The sequence below is a fragment of the Armigeres subalbatus genome, chromosome 3 (genome assembly GCF_024139115.2).
Source record: "Armigeres subalbatus isolate Guangzhou_Male chromosome 3, GZ_Asu_2, whole genome shotgun sequence".
Classification (NCBI taxonomy): Eukaryota; Metazoa; Arthropoda; class Insecta; order Diptera; family Culicidae; genus Armigeres; species Armigeres subalbatus.
Genome location: NC_085141.1, coordinates 161,775,212 through 161,788,787, shown reverse-complemented (window position 1 = coordinate 161,788,787; position 13,576 = coordinate 161,775,212). Strand labels below are relative to the sequence as shown.

The 13,576-nt window shown below is 41.3% G+C and overlaps 1 protein-coding gene across 6 annotated transcripts in view; it reads right to left on the bottom strand.

Annotated features, from left to right (window-relative positions):
• LOC134224273 (ras-specific guanine nucleotide-releasing factor 2-like) overlaps positions 1-13,576 on the bottom strand; it is a 509,452-nt gene that overhangs the window by 315,093 nt on the left and 180,783 nt on the right. For all 6 annotated transcript variants that reach the window (XM_062703608.1, XM_062703607.1, XM_062703605.1 and 3 more), the window contains 4 exons: positions 9,837-9,905; positions 9,556-9,726; positions 9,082-9,188; positions 8,750-8,897 (listed from right to left, as the gene is read on the bottom strand). In XM_062703608.1, the coding sequence (XP_062559592.1) occupies positions 8,750-8,897; positions 9,082-9,188; positions 9,556-9,726; positions 9,837-9,905 (495 nt within the window). The remainder of the gene's footprint in view (positions 1-8,749; positions 8,898-9,081; positions 9,189-9,555; positions 9,727-9,836; positions 9,906-13,576) is intronic.

Sequence of the window (13,576 nt, the reverse complement as noted above, 5' to 3'; positions counted from 1 at the left end):
GCACAGTTTCACAGTTTCACTCGCTGGCACTCGGACGATGATAAGCCACCCCTAACATGGGGAACAGACGCTGTTGTGAGCCGATCCTGACATGGAGAACAGGCACTCAGTAAGATTTGCACCTCCGGAGAGGAGCAAACTTCCCCCTTCCCAGTCAGCATACGACCATGGTTCCCACCGGGGTTCGTTACCCAATCTTCCCTAAGGTTCCTCGTATCCCGGCCAGCACCACGGGGATGTAGGGATAGGAGTTTTTTGAAAGTTTTTATCAAAAAACTCCTATCCGTATTGAAGAGTTTGCGATTAGAACTCCACCGCCAGACTTTTTTTAGATTCTGAGAAATCGCGGTCGTCCCTGAATACAATGCTGCTTCCAAAAAGTTCTCCACTATTCACGCTTTCAGCCCAGCTGGTTTCAGTTGCCGAAATAAGGACGAGCTTAAAATGTTGTTATGAATTTCCATTACTTTAGCTGGGCTTTTCATGCGATTGTATTTTGACAGTAAATCAAAATTTTGGTCGTAGGAGAGTGGTACCTCGTTGTGCTCTTCCGTAGTTGCTGTAGGCGATGTGTCCGCCAAACTTCCAATATGAGGCCATCCAGCCTTTAGGTAATTCTGCATCTTCCATTTTTTTCTCTCACCAACATGTATCTATTGTTGCAGCTGTACATTTTCGTGTTTGAAACTCAACGGGTAGCGTTTTGCGGTAAGGCTTTCTTTAGCATATTTTGCACCTTCTTGGTCGTCTTCTACGTACCGTTTTGATTCATATTTCGAACACTTGAGCACATTTTACACCTCGGACGTCTTTATGGCACATGAATAAGCATATTTTTATAGATAAATTGTTGCCATCGGATAGCTCAGGAATAGAAGTTTCACATAAGCGCTTGAATATGATTGATTTCATTATGCCAAACTTTGTCTCAAATGCCAAACACGCATAGTAAAAATTTTCTCAAATTCCGAACACTTTGATTCAGATTCCGAACACCACATTAAATGCACTAAAAGGCAAACATTTCAACGTTATCTCATTGTTGGACAATTCTAATGTCTTTAATCTGAACATCGCCGTAAAAAATCGTGTATTTATACAATAATAACGGAATGTCTCGCTGTATCGAGTGTTCGGAATATGAGTCTGTTCGGGATTTAAGTCAAAACGGTACTATGTCAATCATGATGCAATGCTTCCTACCTACTTGGATACCTAGTTGGCGTTGATACACCTATGCCTGGCGTATTGTAGAGTTCCATAGTCGTCGGTCTTGGGCGATGTTCCTCCAGCTTCCCTGAATGTTCAGAGTCCCCAGGTCCGATTCCACCGCGTGCAGCCAGCGTGTTCGTGACCTTCAACGAAATCGCCGGCCACTATCTGGTTCGCTGTTGAATATTTTTCCATGTCCATAAAGGGACACTTATATAATCAGAGTTTTGTATATAACAAACTTCGTTTCCGTCTGCATGTAGCAGGACCTAAGCTGATCACGTAATCCGTAAAAGGCTATATTCGCAGCAGCAATACGTCTTTCCACAGGAAACGTTATTGGGTCGTATGAATAAAAAGTAGTAAGTTAAACTTTACTACATTTTCAGTAGTAAACGTCACTTGTGGAACATGTTCGTATGAATAAAAGAGACTTTACTACACTACACATTTCGAACATACTACAAACAACTCATTCGGTATGAATAAAACAAGAGTTTACTACTGATTTCTTGTAGTCTGCTCAATGTTAGAATAATCAGGTATTATTCAGCGTTAACCACGCAAAAATAAAACACAAGTATCTCTTGGTTTTAAAAGGATAAATATTTATTGGCATCATTGTCATAGTCATGTAAGAAGTGCATATTCCAATAGTGATTGATAACATTATCTCTAGTGTCTATATCTATATGTGTGTCTACACACTGACTGTGCGTTACATCAGCGCGAGCTTTTAATCGAGCGTTTATAGCAAAAGCTCGCTCACTGAAAACGTGTGTATTGAATGTTGGAATTGTCATGATATCTTCACGTCCGTGTTGCCAGTATTTTAACACTTCCCCTCAATTCTTACATTCAAAATATTAAATAGCTTTCGATGTTGAGATTTGGGTAACCCTTTCGTAAAAGCATCGGCTGGCTGTTCTGATGACGGAACGAATTTCAATTGTAGTTTTCCATTCTTGATCAATTCTCTGATGAACATGTATTTAATATCCAAATGCTTCATCCGCTGGTGAATTCGTGGTTCTTCTGAGAATTTAATGCAGGGTATATTATCCTCCATGATAAGTATACGGCTCCTGTCAATATCGAGTTCTTCAAGGAATTTTGTTAACCACAAACCCTCTTTAGCGGCCGAACACAACAGAAACTAATTCTGCTTCGGTAGTAGACAAACTTACTGTTTGTTGTCGTTTCGTTGACCACGAAACTAAATTTCCATAGACTTGGAAAACATACCCAGAGACAGATTTCCTATCAGTCTCATCATTAGCAAAGTTTGCATCTGCAAACCCCTGGAGAGTTAAAGCTTTTTCATTTCTTTGAAACATTATAAATGTTTCTGTTGTGCCTCGGAGATAACGTAAAATACGCTTTAGACCTCCCCAGTGTTCATTTGTAGCACAGCTTTGAAACTTACTCAGTGTGTTTACCGCAGCACTGATATCAGGTCGCGAAGTTAAAGCTAAATATTGTAGGCATCCTAATAGCTCTTTGTATGGATGGTTACCCTCATCCGATACACCTTCGTTTGTTTTTATCCATTTCATATTCGGTTCTAATGGTGTTCCTACGGGTTTACATTCACTCATACCAAAGCGATTCAAAATCCGTTCAGTGTAGCCAGACTGGCAGATTTTCAAAGTCTGTTTCTCGAAATCTCTTTCAATATCCATACCTAGGAAATGCTTTACTTCATTTAAATCCTTTAATTGGAATAACTTTCCCAGCTCCGATTTAAACCAGCATATGTCCTTAATATGAGAACCAACAACTAATATGTCGTCTACATATACAACTAAAATTAGTTTTCTGTCATGATTCCTATATACGCAATTATCACTTTGTAACTGTGTAAACTTCAAGTGCTGTAACGCTTTATCTAATTCTCTGTTCCAACTTCTACTAGCTTGTTTTAGCCCATACAAACTTTTCTGTAGAAGAACAGTTCGACTTTGACCTACGTCATCGTTGGGAAGTTGCATATATAAGACTTCGTCCAAACGACTGTTTAGAAAAGCAGTTGAAATATCCACTTGATGTATCAGTAAATTCTTCTCATTGGCTATGGAAAGAATTGTTCTAATACTTTCTATTTTTGATACAGGTGCAAATGTATCTTGATAGTCAAACCCTGGTCGCTGTGAGCAACCTTTTGCTACCAATCTGGCTTTGTATCGCCCATCATCCTTTATGTTGAACACCCACATTGACTTTATGGGTTTTTGAGTTATAGTACCTTCAACTGACTTCCAGGTTTGATTACATTCAAGAGATTTTAGCTCATCGTTAATAGCAACTTTCCATTGCTCCCAATCATTTCGAAGCTTCAATTTTTCTATATGTTGAGGCACATCTCCTACTGATGAAGCAATTTTTGCCATTTGGTAACCCCCAAATCGTTCTGGAAGCTTTATATTCCTTGTACTGCGTCGTATCTGCTGTGGCACCTCTGTGCCTCCGTCACTGCCTTCATCCTGCTCTTCAATTGTAGATTCATATTCACTTTCTTCCGCGTACTCTAACGGATCTCCTAAAATGGTATCTCCATCTTCTTCTGAGATCATGCTCAAGTTAATGTTTGTATCATTCAGAGTTCCTTCTGCTTGCATATTTTTCCAAACAAACGTTTCGTGAAATTTTTCAGTACTCGGCTGTGACCCATGAGCATTATTTTCCTCAATGATACTTTGTTTGTATAGTGATTCTTCATCGAAAATTACATTCCTTTCGATCTGCAATAACCTTGCATGGTTGTCCCAAAGCTGAAAACCGTTATTTGCGTAACCCACAAATATAAACTTTTTCGATTTCACGTCAAGCTTTTGTCTTTTATTACCTGGTATCTGTGCATAAGCCACACAACCAAAAACCCTCAAATTACTAAGATTTGGCCGTTTACCGAACCATTTCTCATAAGGAGTTTTATTTTCTGTTATTGCCGTTGTGGGAGAACGATTTGTAAGATAAGTTGCACAATACAACGCTTCACCCACATTTCTTTATGCAAACCACTGTCAAACAGCATTGCCCTTACTTTTTCCATCAACGTTCTGTTAACACGTTCACTCACACCATTTTGCTGAGGCGTGTACGGTACCGTAAAGTGCATCTGAATTCCGAACGTTTTAGAATAGTTCCGAAATTCCTTTCCGATGTATTCACCACCATTATCGCATCTCAGAATAGACAACTTTTGACCAAAGTGTGTCTCCGCCATGGCTTTGAACTCCTTAAATCGTTCAAATACTTCACTTTTCTTTGAAATCAAATAAACTTTGATAAAGTGAGTGTAATCATCGATAAATGATACGAAATATTTGTATCCATCGTACGTTTCTTCTTCCATTGCACCGCATACGTCAGAATGTACTATATGAAGCGGCCTGCTTGATCTTGGTAGTTCCATACTAATAAATTTATTTCTGCTTTGTTTCCCCGCTATGCAACTTTCACAAAGTTTCACATTTCTCATTTCGGTTGCTAGCGAACATTCAATTCCTTCAACCATCTGATTTTTCAATAGTTTCTCTATTCCTGAAAAACTCAGATGCCCCAATCTTCTATGCAGATTGTCTATACTTACTTCTTTGCTAATCAGTGCCAACGAATCGTCATTTGTTTCCAAAATAAAATCCAAACAATAGAGACCATCGCATACATCCCCTTCTGCGATAACTTCGCCAAAGGCTTTAATACTAATACGATTCTCTTGAAAAGTAACTCTTTTCCCCGATTCATTTATCTTTCTTACTGAAAGAAGATTTGTTTCCAAACCCGGAATAAAAAGCACGTTATACAGTGTAATTTTTTGAATTTTATTCATTCCCACTGCTGACTTTAAAGTAATTTTCCCTTTCTTCGTACCCGAAGCTCTTCACCTTTCTTGGCAGTCGAGATGTAGACCGGATCCACTAAAACTTTAGCATCCTCCAGCAGCTTTTCGTCGTGCACCATATGTTGGGTTGCTCCAGAATCCACAACAAAACGAACGGACTTCTTCATGCAACGCCCAGCCAGCATCGCATGCGCTTGAAAACGTTTCTTCCCCTGCTTCTTCAATTTTGGACATTTCGATTTATAGTGACCGGTTTCACCACACCCGAAACATTTGTTTACGTCCTTCTTGTTCTTTTCGTTGAACAGCGCAACACTTTGTGCAGACGATCTTGGGGGAATCGAAAGTAATCTCCGCTTTGAGAAACATACGCTTTATCTCATCCAGCGGTTTGTTGCATAATTCCTCATTTGAAAGGACCGTTAATGCTCCACGAACATGGTTATAGCGATCAGGACTAGCAATTAAAAGCGCATGCATCTTCTCACTAACCGTGAGGTTTGCTTGCATGCGATCTAATTCCCTGATAATCATGTCGAATTCGTCGAACAGGCTATTCAACGAAGAAAAGTTGCGGTTTTTCAACGAAAACAAACGCTGACGCATATTGATCAGCGCACCCGTGCCTACCTTCTGGTACGTCTGCGTGAGCACGGAGAAAACTTCTTTCGCGTACGTGAGACCAAGAATCCGATTTAGAACGTCATTGTTAACCGCCATCACTATTTCATCCACCGCTTCGATGTCTTCATCCACACGACGTTGATACTCTGCCTTTCTTGCTTCTGCTGCCTCTGCCGTCTCCCCAGCGATCGGAACTGCACATTGCTCTTCATCCGGCGTCCGCAACAAAGTATGAATCAATTTCATTTTTGTCAGCCGGTGTTCTATTCTCCACTTCCATGCGGGAAAATTACCCTCCGTGCCATCAAACACGAAGCACCGCTCGCTTCGAATAACTGCCGCACTGCTACTCGGTCCGCGTTCGGATGAGAATCTGCTAGTATGACCACTAGCTTGTTGATTGACAGCTTCTGCTTCCACTGACATTTCTTCAACAATTGCCGTTTCGAATATCTTCTTTCACAGTTGACTACTGGGCTCATAACCTGTTAGAATAATCAGGTATTATTCAGCGTTAACCACGCAAAATAAAACACAAGTATCTCTTGGTTTTAAAAGGATAAATATTTATTGGCATCATTGTCATAGTCATGTAAGAAGTGCATATTCCAATAGTGATTGATAACATTATCTCTAGTGTCTATATCTATATGTGTGTCTACACACTGACTGTGCGTTACATCAGCGCGAGCTTTTAATCGAGCGTTTATAGCAAAAGCTCGCTCACTGAAAACGTGTGTATTGAATGTTGGAATTGTCATGATATCTTCACGTCCGTGTTGCCAGTATTTTTAACACTCAAGACGTTGCTACTCATGTTTCAAATGCAGATTATTCATCAGAATCGAAGCGAATCGGCTTTGTTCTTGAAAATAGAAGTCCAATTTAGGGAAAACAAACAAAACAGACATGTCTTTTGTTGATTAGCCGCAAAAAAAATGATGAAATCATCATCGTCATCATGGCGTCTATTTTATTTTGACGTTTCTCCGTGTAGTAAATGGTAGTAAACTGTAGTAAAAGCTAAGTTCGAATGTAGCATATGCCATAAGTTCGAAAATATTTTTATTCATATCAAACATGTAGTTTTCTCTGTGGACTTTATTTTTGAGTAGATACTACAAGCGCTGAGTTTTGCTACTTTTTATTCATACGACCCATTGTCTCATGTCACAAGCGCTTCAAGGTAAACAAATTCTTCAACAACTTCAAACACATCCCCATCAAGCACTACCTCAGCACCAACACAACTAGGTTTTCCTCTATCTCTACCTGCCACCATGTAATTTGTCTTGGTAGAGTTAATAGTTAAGCCTATCCTCGCCGTCTTCCTCTTCAGTGGGACAAAAGCCTCCACTACTGCTCTGCAATCGATTCCAATGAAGCCCTGAAGTCGTCCCCAAATCCCAGGAGCATATGCGACCGTGTGATGATAGTGCTGTCCCTCTGCACGCCATGCGCCCTCGAGTGCAATGTTGAACAATAAATTCGAAAGTGCATCACCCTGCTTCAATCCGTCTAAGGTCACAAACAAGACTTCGTCTGCAATACGAATACTTGATTCCGAGCCATCTAGCATTGCATGTATCAGTCTAATCAGTTTCACCAGAAAACCATGTTCGGATATTATCTGCCACAGCTAAATTTTTCACTAAATCATCGTTGATCGGCCCGCACGAAAAATTGTCTGATATTCGCCGACGAAGGACTCCTCAAACGGTCTCAGTCAGTTAAAAAGGATATGCGACAGGATTTTGTACGTCGAGTTAAGAAGGGTGATCTCTCTGTTATTGGCACACTCTAGTCTGTACCCTTTCTCATAGATTGAGCATATGAGACCATCCAACTAGCCGGTAGGCAGTTCTTCATCCTCCCATATTTTTTGGATAATGTGGTGGATTAATTGATGCAGCTGCTCACTTCCGTGTTTATGAAGCACGACCGGGATCTCGTCCTTTCCAGCAGCTTTGGTGTTTTCAGCTCGTTTAGAGCCTTATTTACCTCGTCCAGCGTTGGTGGTTCCACAGCTTGACTGTCACCGACCATGTCCATCCTGCTCCTTAATACACCTTCATTTTCACCGTTCAATTAATCTTTGAAGTGCTTCCCTCTCGGTCATTGCACATGGTGGACACTGGCGCAGTTTTATGCCATGCGCCATTGACATGTATCATGTACAGAACCCTAATAAGACCAGTGGTGCTCATCTACATACATTTGACGATGCTCGGAAGAGGAGTTGCAAGCACTAGCAGTATTCAAGCGACGCGTGCTTGGAGCCATCTTTGGTGGTGTGCAAGAGAACGGTGAAGGATGAGGCACGAGTTCGTTCACTCTACATACCCAGTTTTTCTAAAGGTAGCTAAAACTGGAAGAGTGCGATGGCAGGCCATCTTGCAAGAATGCCGGGCAAAAATAGAAAGGATCGTGAATTCTGACATCAAATTGTTGATGCAGTGTTATCTGCAAAATAAATGAATGGCTGTTGCAAATCTGTCAAATGAAGATGAAAGTGGCCTTGGAACACGTCGTGTTTACAAATCTGTAATGTGAAAACTTTTTCATGCACATCAAGTCATTAATCTCAATTGTTCGTTCTAACCTACTTTCCCTTGTATTGCGGTGCATTTTGTTTTGCTTATTGTTAAACAAATAATTTAAAAAAATCTGATTCCGAAAAACAAAGTTAGAAGATGGTAATTTTCTAGTCCAGCTGAAATTGGAAACAAAACCTCAATCATAGAAATAGTAGAACTTTTCTGCAAGCTCTTAGTTCTCATTTTATTAAACCAACTGGAGTAGATTACAAAGCAAGTGAATCACAAAAACGAAACAAAAAGGAGCAAACGGACATAGCCACACGCTGAAACAATAATTGCCTTCCTTCCCGGTTATCGTAATATAGTATCCCCAGGGAGACACTCGACTACAAGCATATGGGAAGTGAACGTTCCCCCGGTTTTTGGTCACATGAAGCCACCTCTCAGCTCTGGGATGTCAAAGGTTGAAACTCTAGTGCAATGGATGGATGGATATGGTGCGAATTGAGGGAAAACAAATACCACTTACCTCGGCTCTAAGCTTCCGTATTTCGGACGCAAGCTCTTCACATTGCTGAGTGTACTGCCATTTAGCTGTTTTCTCGCTTTCAACAACCTGAAGCAGGTGAACGTGCTTTTGTTCGAGCTCTTCCTTTTGCAATAACAGTTTGTTGAAGCTGTGGAAGGTAGACACAAGTAATCGAGTTATAACATTACACGAGTTTTTATTGAAAGAAGTGAACTGCATTGAATTAAGAAAAATCAAATAATCTGACATAAGATTTTCATTGGAATGGACCGAAAAATCTATTATTTTTTCATTCATACAGATCCAATAATCATAAAGAATGTCTTCATTACCTTGCTTCTCTGATGGCAATTATCCAGGCTGAGCATTCGGATTCCGTGGAGGCACGCAGCTCATATTGCCGCTGATTTTCTCGTCGGTAGCAAATGGTGAAGCAGTGCTGTAATGGCATGATGTCAATTTTTGAATGTTCAGCATTCCTCAAGGGACATAGATAATAAAAAATATGAGATGGAGAATTCCATTACATAGATGCAGGATTTAATTTCGCTGTGATACATCGGTTAGCTTTATGTTTTCACTACCATTATGACAGTATTTCAATATGCAGTAATCACTTTGATATTGATTTTAAAACACAAATATAAGAAACTTTGCGGATAAATTGTTTAACCAAATGACAGTGAAGTAAGTAATAAAATCAATGGAAACTCCCTGAGAAGCATTGCGATTGTAAACCTAATCAGGAATAAATCGTACAACTGCATATCGCCATTTGTTCTACTTCTAAGTGATTCCGAACTCACCTGCAACTTTTCCTCCTTAACGACTTTGGAACCCTGTCCGCCACCACTACCCATGGGCGGACCGGACAGGGACGAGGGGGCTGAAACAAGTCTTTCACAGTAGCATCCTTCCAGAAAAATTAATCCCGAGGGACGGCTTGATTGCTCCGATTCGTAGTAGAATAGCAGGTTCTGAAGGATTGATAAATGAAACATGATTCCAAAAAATGGAAGATTAGCGTGGGGACTCATTTGGCGGGAAATTGAATAAGCGGGTAATTAAATGTTGTAGAGAGCCTTACCTGGTACAGAACGAACCACCGCATTTGCCATTTATTATTATCCGCTGTTCGTTTGTGAAGGTGGCCATGCTGAATAAAATACAAAAAGATAAAAAAAAAACAAATTTCCAATTAATATTTAAATGGTTAAGTTGGTTCTGATTATTGTATTTTTGTGCCCCAAGATAATTAAAATTGATGTTTTTATTCCATTGTGGTAACAATTCATGCTACAAAACGGTCACAAAAACGCATAGAGAGACTATATCCATCGCTGTTGAATATTCACGTCTTTTTCAGGACACTCACAGTTCTGGATGCACACCATAAGCGAACTATTTCCACTCCAGTGTTGTGCAAAACTGTCCTGGGAATCGAATTTCCTTTAAAAAATTTAAAGATTTAACAACCTTATGGCGAATTGTAAAATATAGATTTATAAACAAAACTATGAGAAATTGTAAGAAATTTTACTAAATCAGAATCACCGAAATTTTGGTCAATGAGTCAACCCAGAGCGATCAAAAATACCATGTACTGTGACACTCGTGTCCCTATTTAGTAGACACAGTCATGTATAACACTATGGGTAGCCAATATCCAGTTGTTGTAGTTCTACAAAATATATTCAATTCAATTTACAATGGTTGCACTACAATTTAATTAATCATGGGACGATCAAGACCGCATCGTGCTTTCGTGCTGTGCGGTTCTATCTCTCTTTGCGGAAGGAAGTTTTTAATACTACCCGAAGCTATTTTAATTTCAACGGTGCTTCTTAGCGCTATTTGTACCCACTGATCCCGTTACGATCTTTGCAAGGACCCGTGCCTTCGTTTTACGTTGGACCCGTTTGCGGAAGTAAAATTCCGACAAGCGGTGGTAATCCTGCAGGGACACCGTTCTGGAAAAAAAACCTCTTAGAAGGTCACGTCTCCACGCTCAGCCATGAGCATTAATAAAAACAAGAGGAAGGGGGAGTCTCTGAATTCTCCACTTCCTTCAAAGAAACAAGGTTTCAAAACCGTCCTGCCAAAGCGCGGAAAAAATAGAAGGAAGCTGGAGAATTCAGATATTCCTTCTAACTCTAATATCGGAAATAATTCTTCTCCAATCGAACTGAGCAATCAGTTCGATTTGATTAATGATGAAATTGAGCAAATCAAATATACCTCTAGCCCAGGTGATTCGATTCATGCGAAAAAGCAAAGGATTCCGCCAATTGTGGTATCTGTTGCCGAGTTTTCTGGCTTCCGGAATGAGATTTTGAGTAACCTTCAGGGGATCAAAGTTTCATTTCAGATTGCTAGGAAGGGTGACTGCCGCGTTTTGCCAGGATCCTTTGACGATCGCAAACGTCTTCTTCAGTATTTAACTGAGAAGCGTCATAAATTCTTCACATACGACGACAAAACAGAGCGATTGTTCAAAGTCGTCTTGAAAGGTCTCCCCAGTGATGATAAATCACTGGATGAGATTAAAATTGAAATTTCTCAATTACTTGGATTTTCACCAGTCCAAGTAATTAGATGAAAAAGAAATCCCACTCTGGTACTTCCCAGAGGGGCATTTCTCAAGAATTTTATTTAGTTCATTTTAACAAAAGTGAACTAAATAATATGAAAAAGTTGGAAAAGGCCTGTATTATGTCCCATGTCCCTGTTACATGGGAACATTTCCACAGGCCTGGGGAAATTTCAAAACCCCACCCAGTGCCGTAAGTGCCAAAAGTGGGGTCATGGAACTAAACATTGTCACATGGATGCTAAATGCATGATTTGTGGTGGAACCTCTCACGCCAAGGATGCATGTCCTGTGAGAGAAGATTCCAATAAATTTAAGTGCGCAAATTGTGGGGGCAATCATAAATCCAATTTCTGGGAATGCCCTTCACGCAAAAAAGTTTTGAATTCCCGTGCAAAATTGATGACGGGAAATTCCAATAGGATCCCAGATTCGACGGGTAGAAATTTTTCAAACGCTCAAATTTCGAAACCAGTTACCGGTCGAGCAATTCATACCCACCACAATTCACAAACAAATTTTGCCGCTCGTCAACGGGTAGCAAGCACTTCAGTAAATTCCAATTTTTCGAATGTACCTACGTATGCAAACATCGCTGCTGGTAGACAAAATTTCTCTTCTCAAAATGAGGTTTATACCCATGTCCCAACGGAAAATAACGGTCATGTTGCCGATTCAGGTAGCATGACTGCTTCCGATTTTGATTTTTTAACTGAACAATTGCATCACATGATTGAGTCTTGCGGAGTCCAAAGTACGTACGATTTCCAGCCACTATGCGTCTCCGAATTTCTCTGCTGGTGTCATTTTCGGCAGTCACCAGTGAGCCCAAGTACACAAATTCTTCTACCACCTCAATTTCGTCACCACCGATGCAAACTCGCGGTGGGTGGCTCACATTGTCTTCTCTTGAACCTCTTCCTATCATGTACTTCGTCTTCGACGTGTTGATGACTAGTCCGATCCGCTTAGCTTCCCTCTTCAGTCTGATGTAGGCTTCCTCCATCTTCTCAAAGTTACGTGTCATAATATCTATGTCGTCGGCGAAACCAAATAGCTGGACGGACTTATTGAAAATTGTACCACTCGTGTTAATCCCTGCTCTTCGTATTACCCATTCCAAAGCGATGTTGAATAGCAAACACGAAAGACCATCACCTTGCCTTAACCCTCTGCGGGTTTCAAAGGGACTCGAGAATGCCCCTGAAACTCGAACTACGCACATCACCCGATCCATCGTCGCTTTGATCAACCGTGTCAGTTTATCCGGAAAACCGTGTTCGTGCATTAGCTGCCATAGCTGGTCCCGATCGATTGTATCATATGCGGCTTTGAAGTCGATGAATAGATGATGTGTGGGCACGTTGTATTCGCGGCATTTCTGCAGTACTTGGCGAATGGCGAACACCTGGTCCGTGGTGGAGCGTTCGCCCATAAAACCCGCCTGGTACTGCCCCACGAACTCCCTTGCAGTTGGTGCTAGTCGACGGCATAAAATTTGGGAGAGTACCTTGTAGGCGGCGTTCAGCAATGTGATTGCGCGGTAGTTGCTACAATCCAGCTTATCGCCCTTTTGTAGATGGGACACGACACCTTCCATCCACTCCTGCGGCAGAACTTCCTCCTCCCAAATCTTGGTAATGACCCAGTGCAGCGCTCTAGCCAGTGCCTCACCACCGTGTTTAAAAAGCTCTCATGGTAGTTGGTCAACCCCAGGGGCTTTGTTGTTCTTCAGCCGGCCAATCTCCTCCTGGATTTCCTGGAGATCCGGAGCCGGTAGAATTATGTCCTGCGCGCGTTCTCCCAGGTCCATCACCATACCGCCATCTTCGTCTGCTACATCGCCATTCAGGTGTTCTTCGTAGTGCTGCCGCCACCTTTGGATCACCTCACGCTCGTTCGTAAGAAGGTTCCCGTTTATGTCCTTACACATATCAGGCTGTGGCACGTGGCCCTTACGTGAACGGTTTAACTTCTCATAGAACTTTCGTGTGTTATTAGCGCGGTACAGTTGCTCCGTTTCTTCACGGTCTCGATCTTCCTGCTGGCGCTTTTTCCTCCGGGAAATCGAGTTTTGTCTGTTCCGCGCCTGTTTATATCGTGCCTCGTTCGCCCTCGTGCGGTGTTGCAGCAATCTCGCCCATGCTGCATTCTTCTCTTCCACTAACTGCTCACATTCGCCGTCATACCAGTCGTTTCTCTGATCCGGGGGCACCGTGCCAAGTGCAGCGATTGCG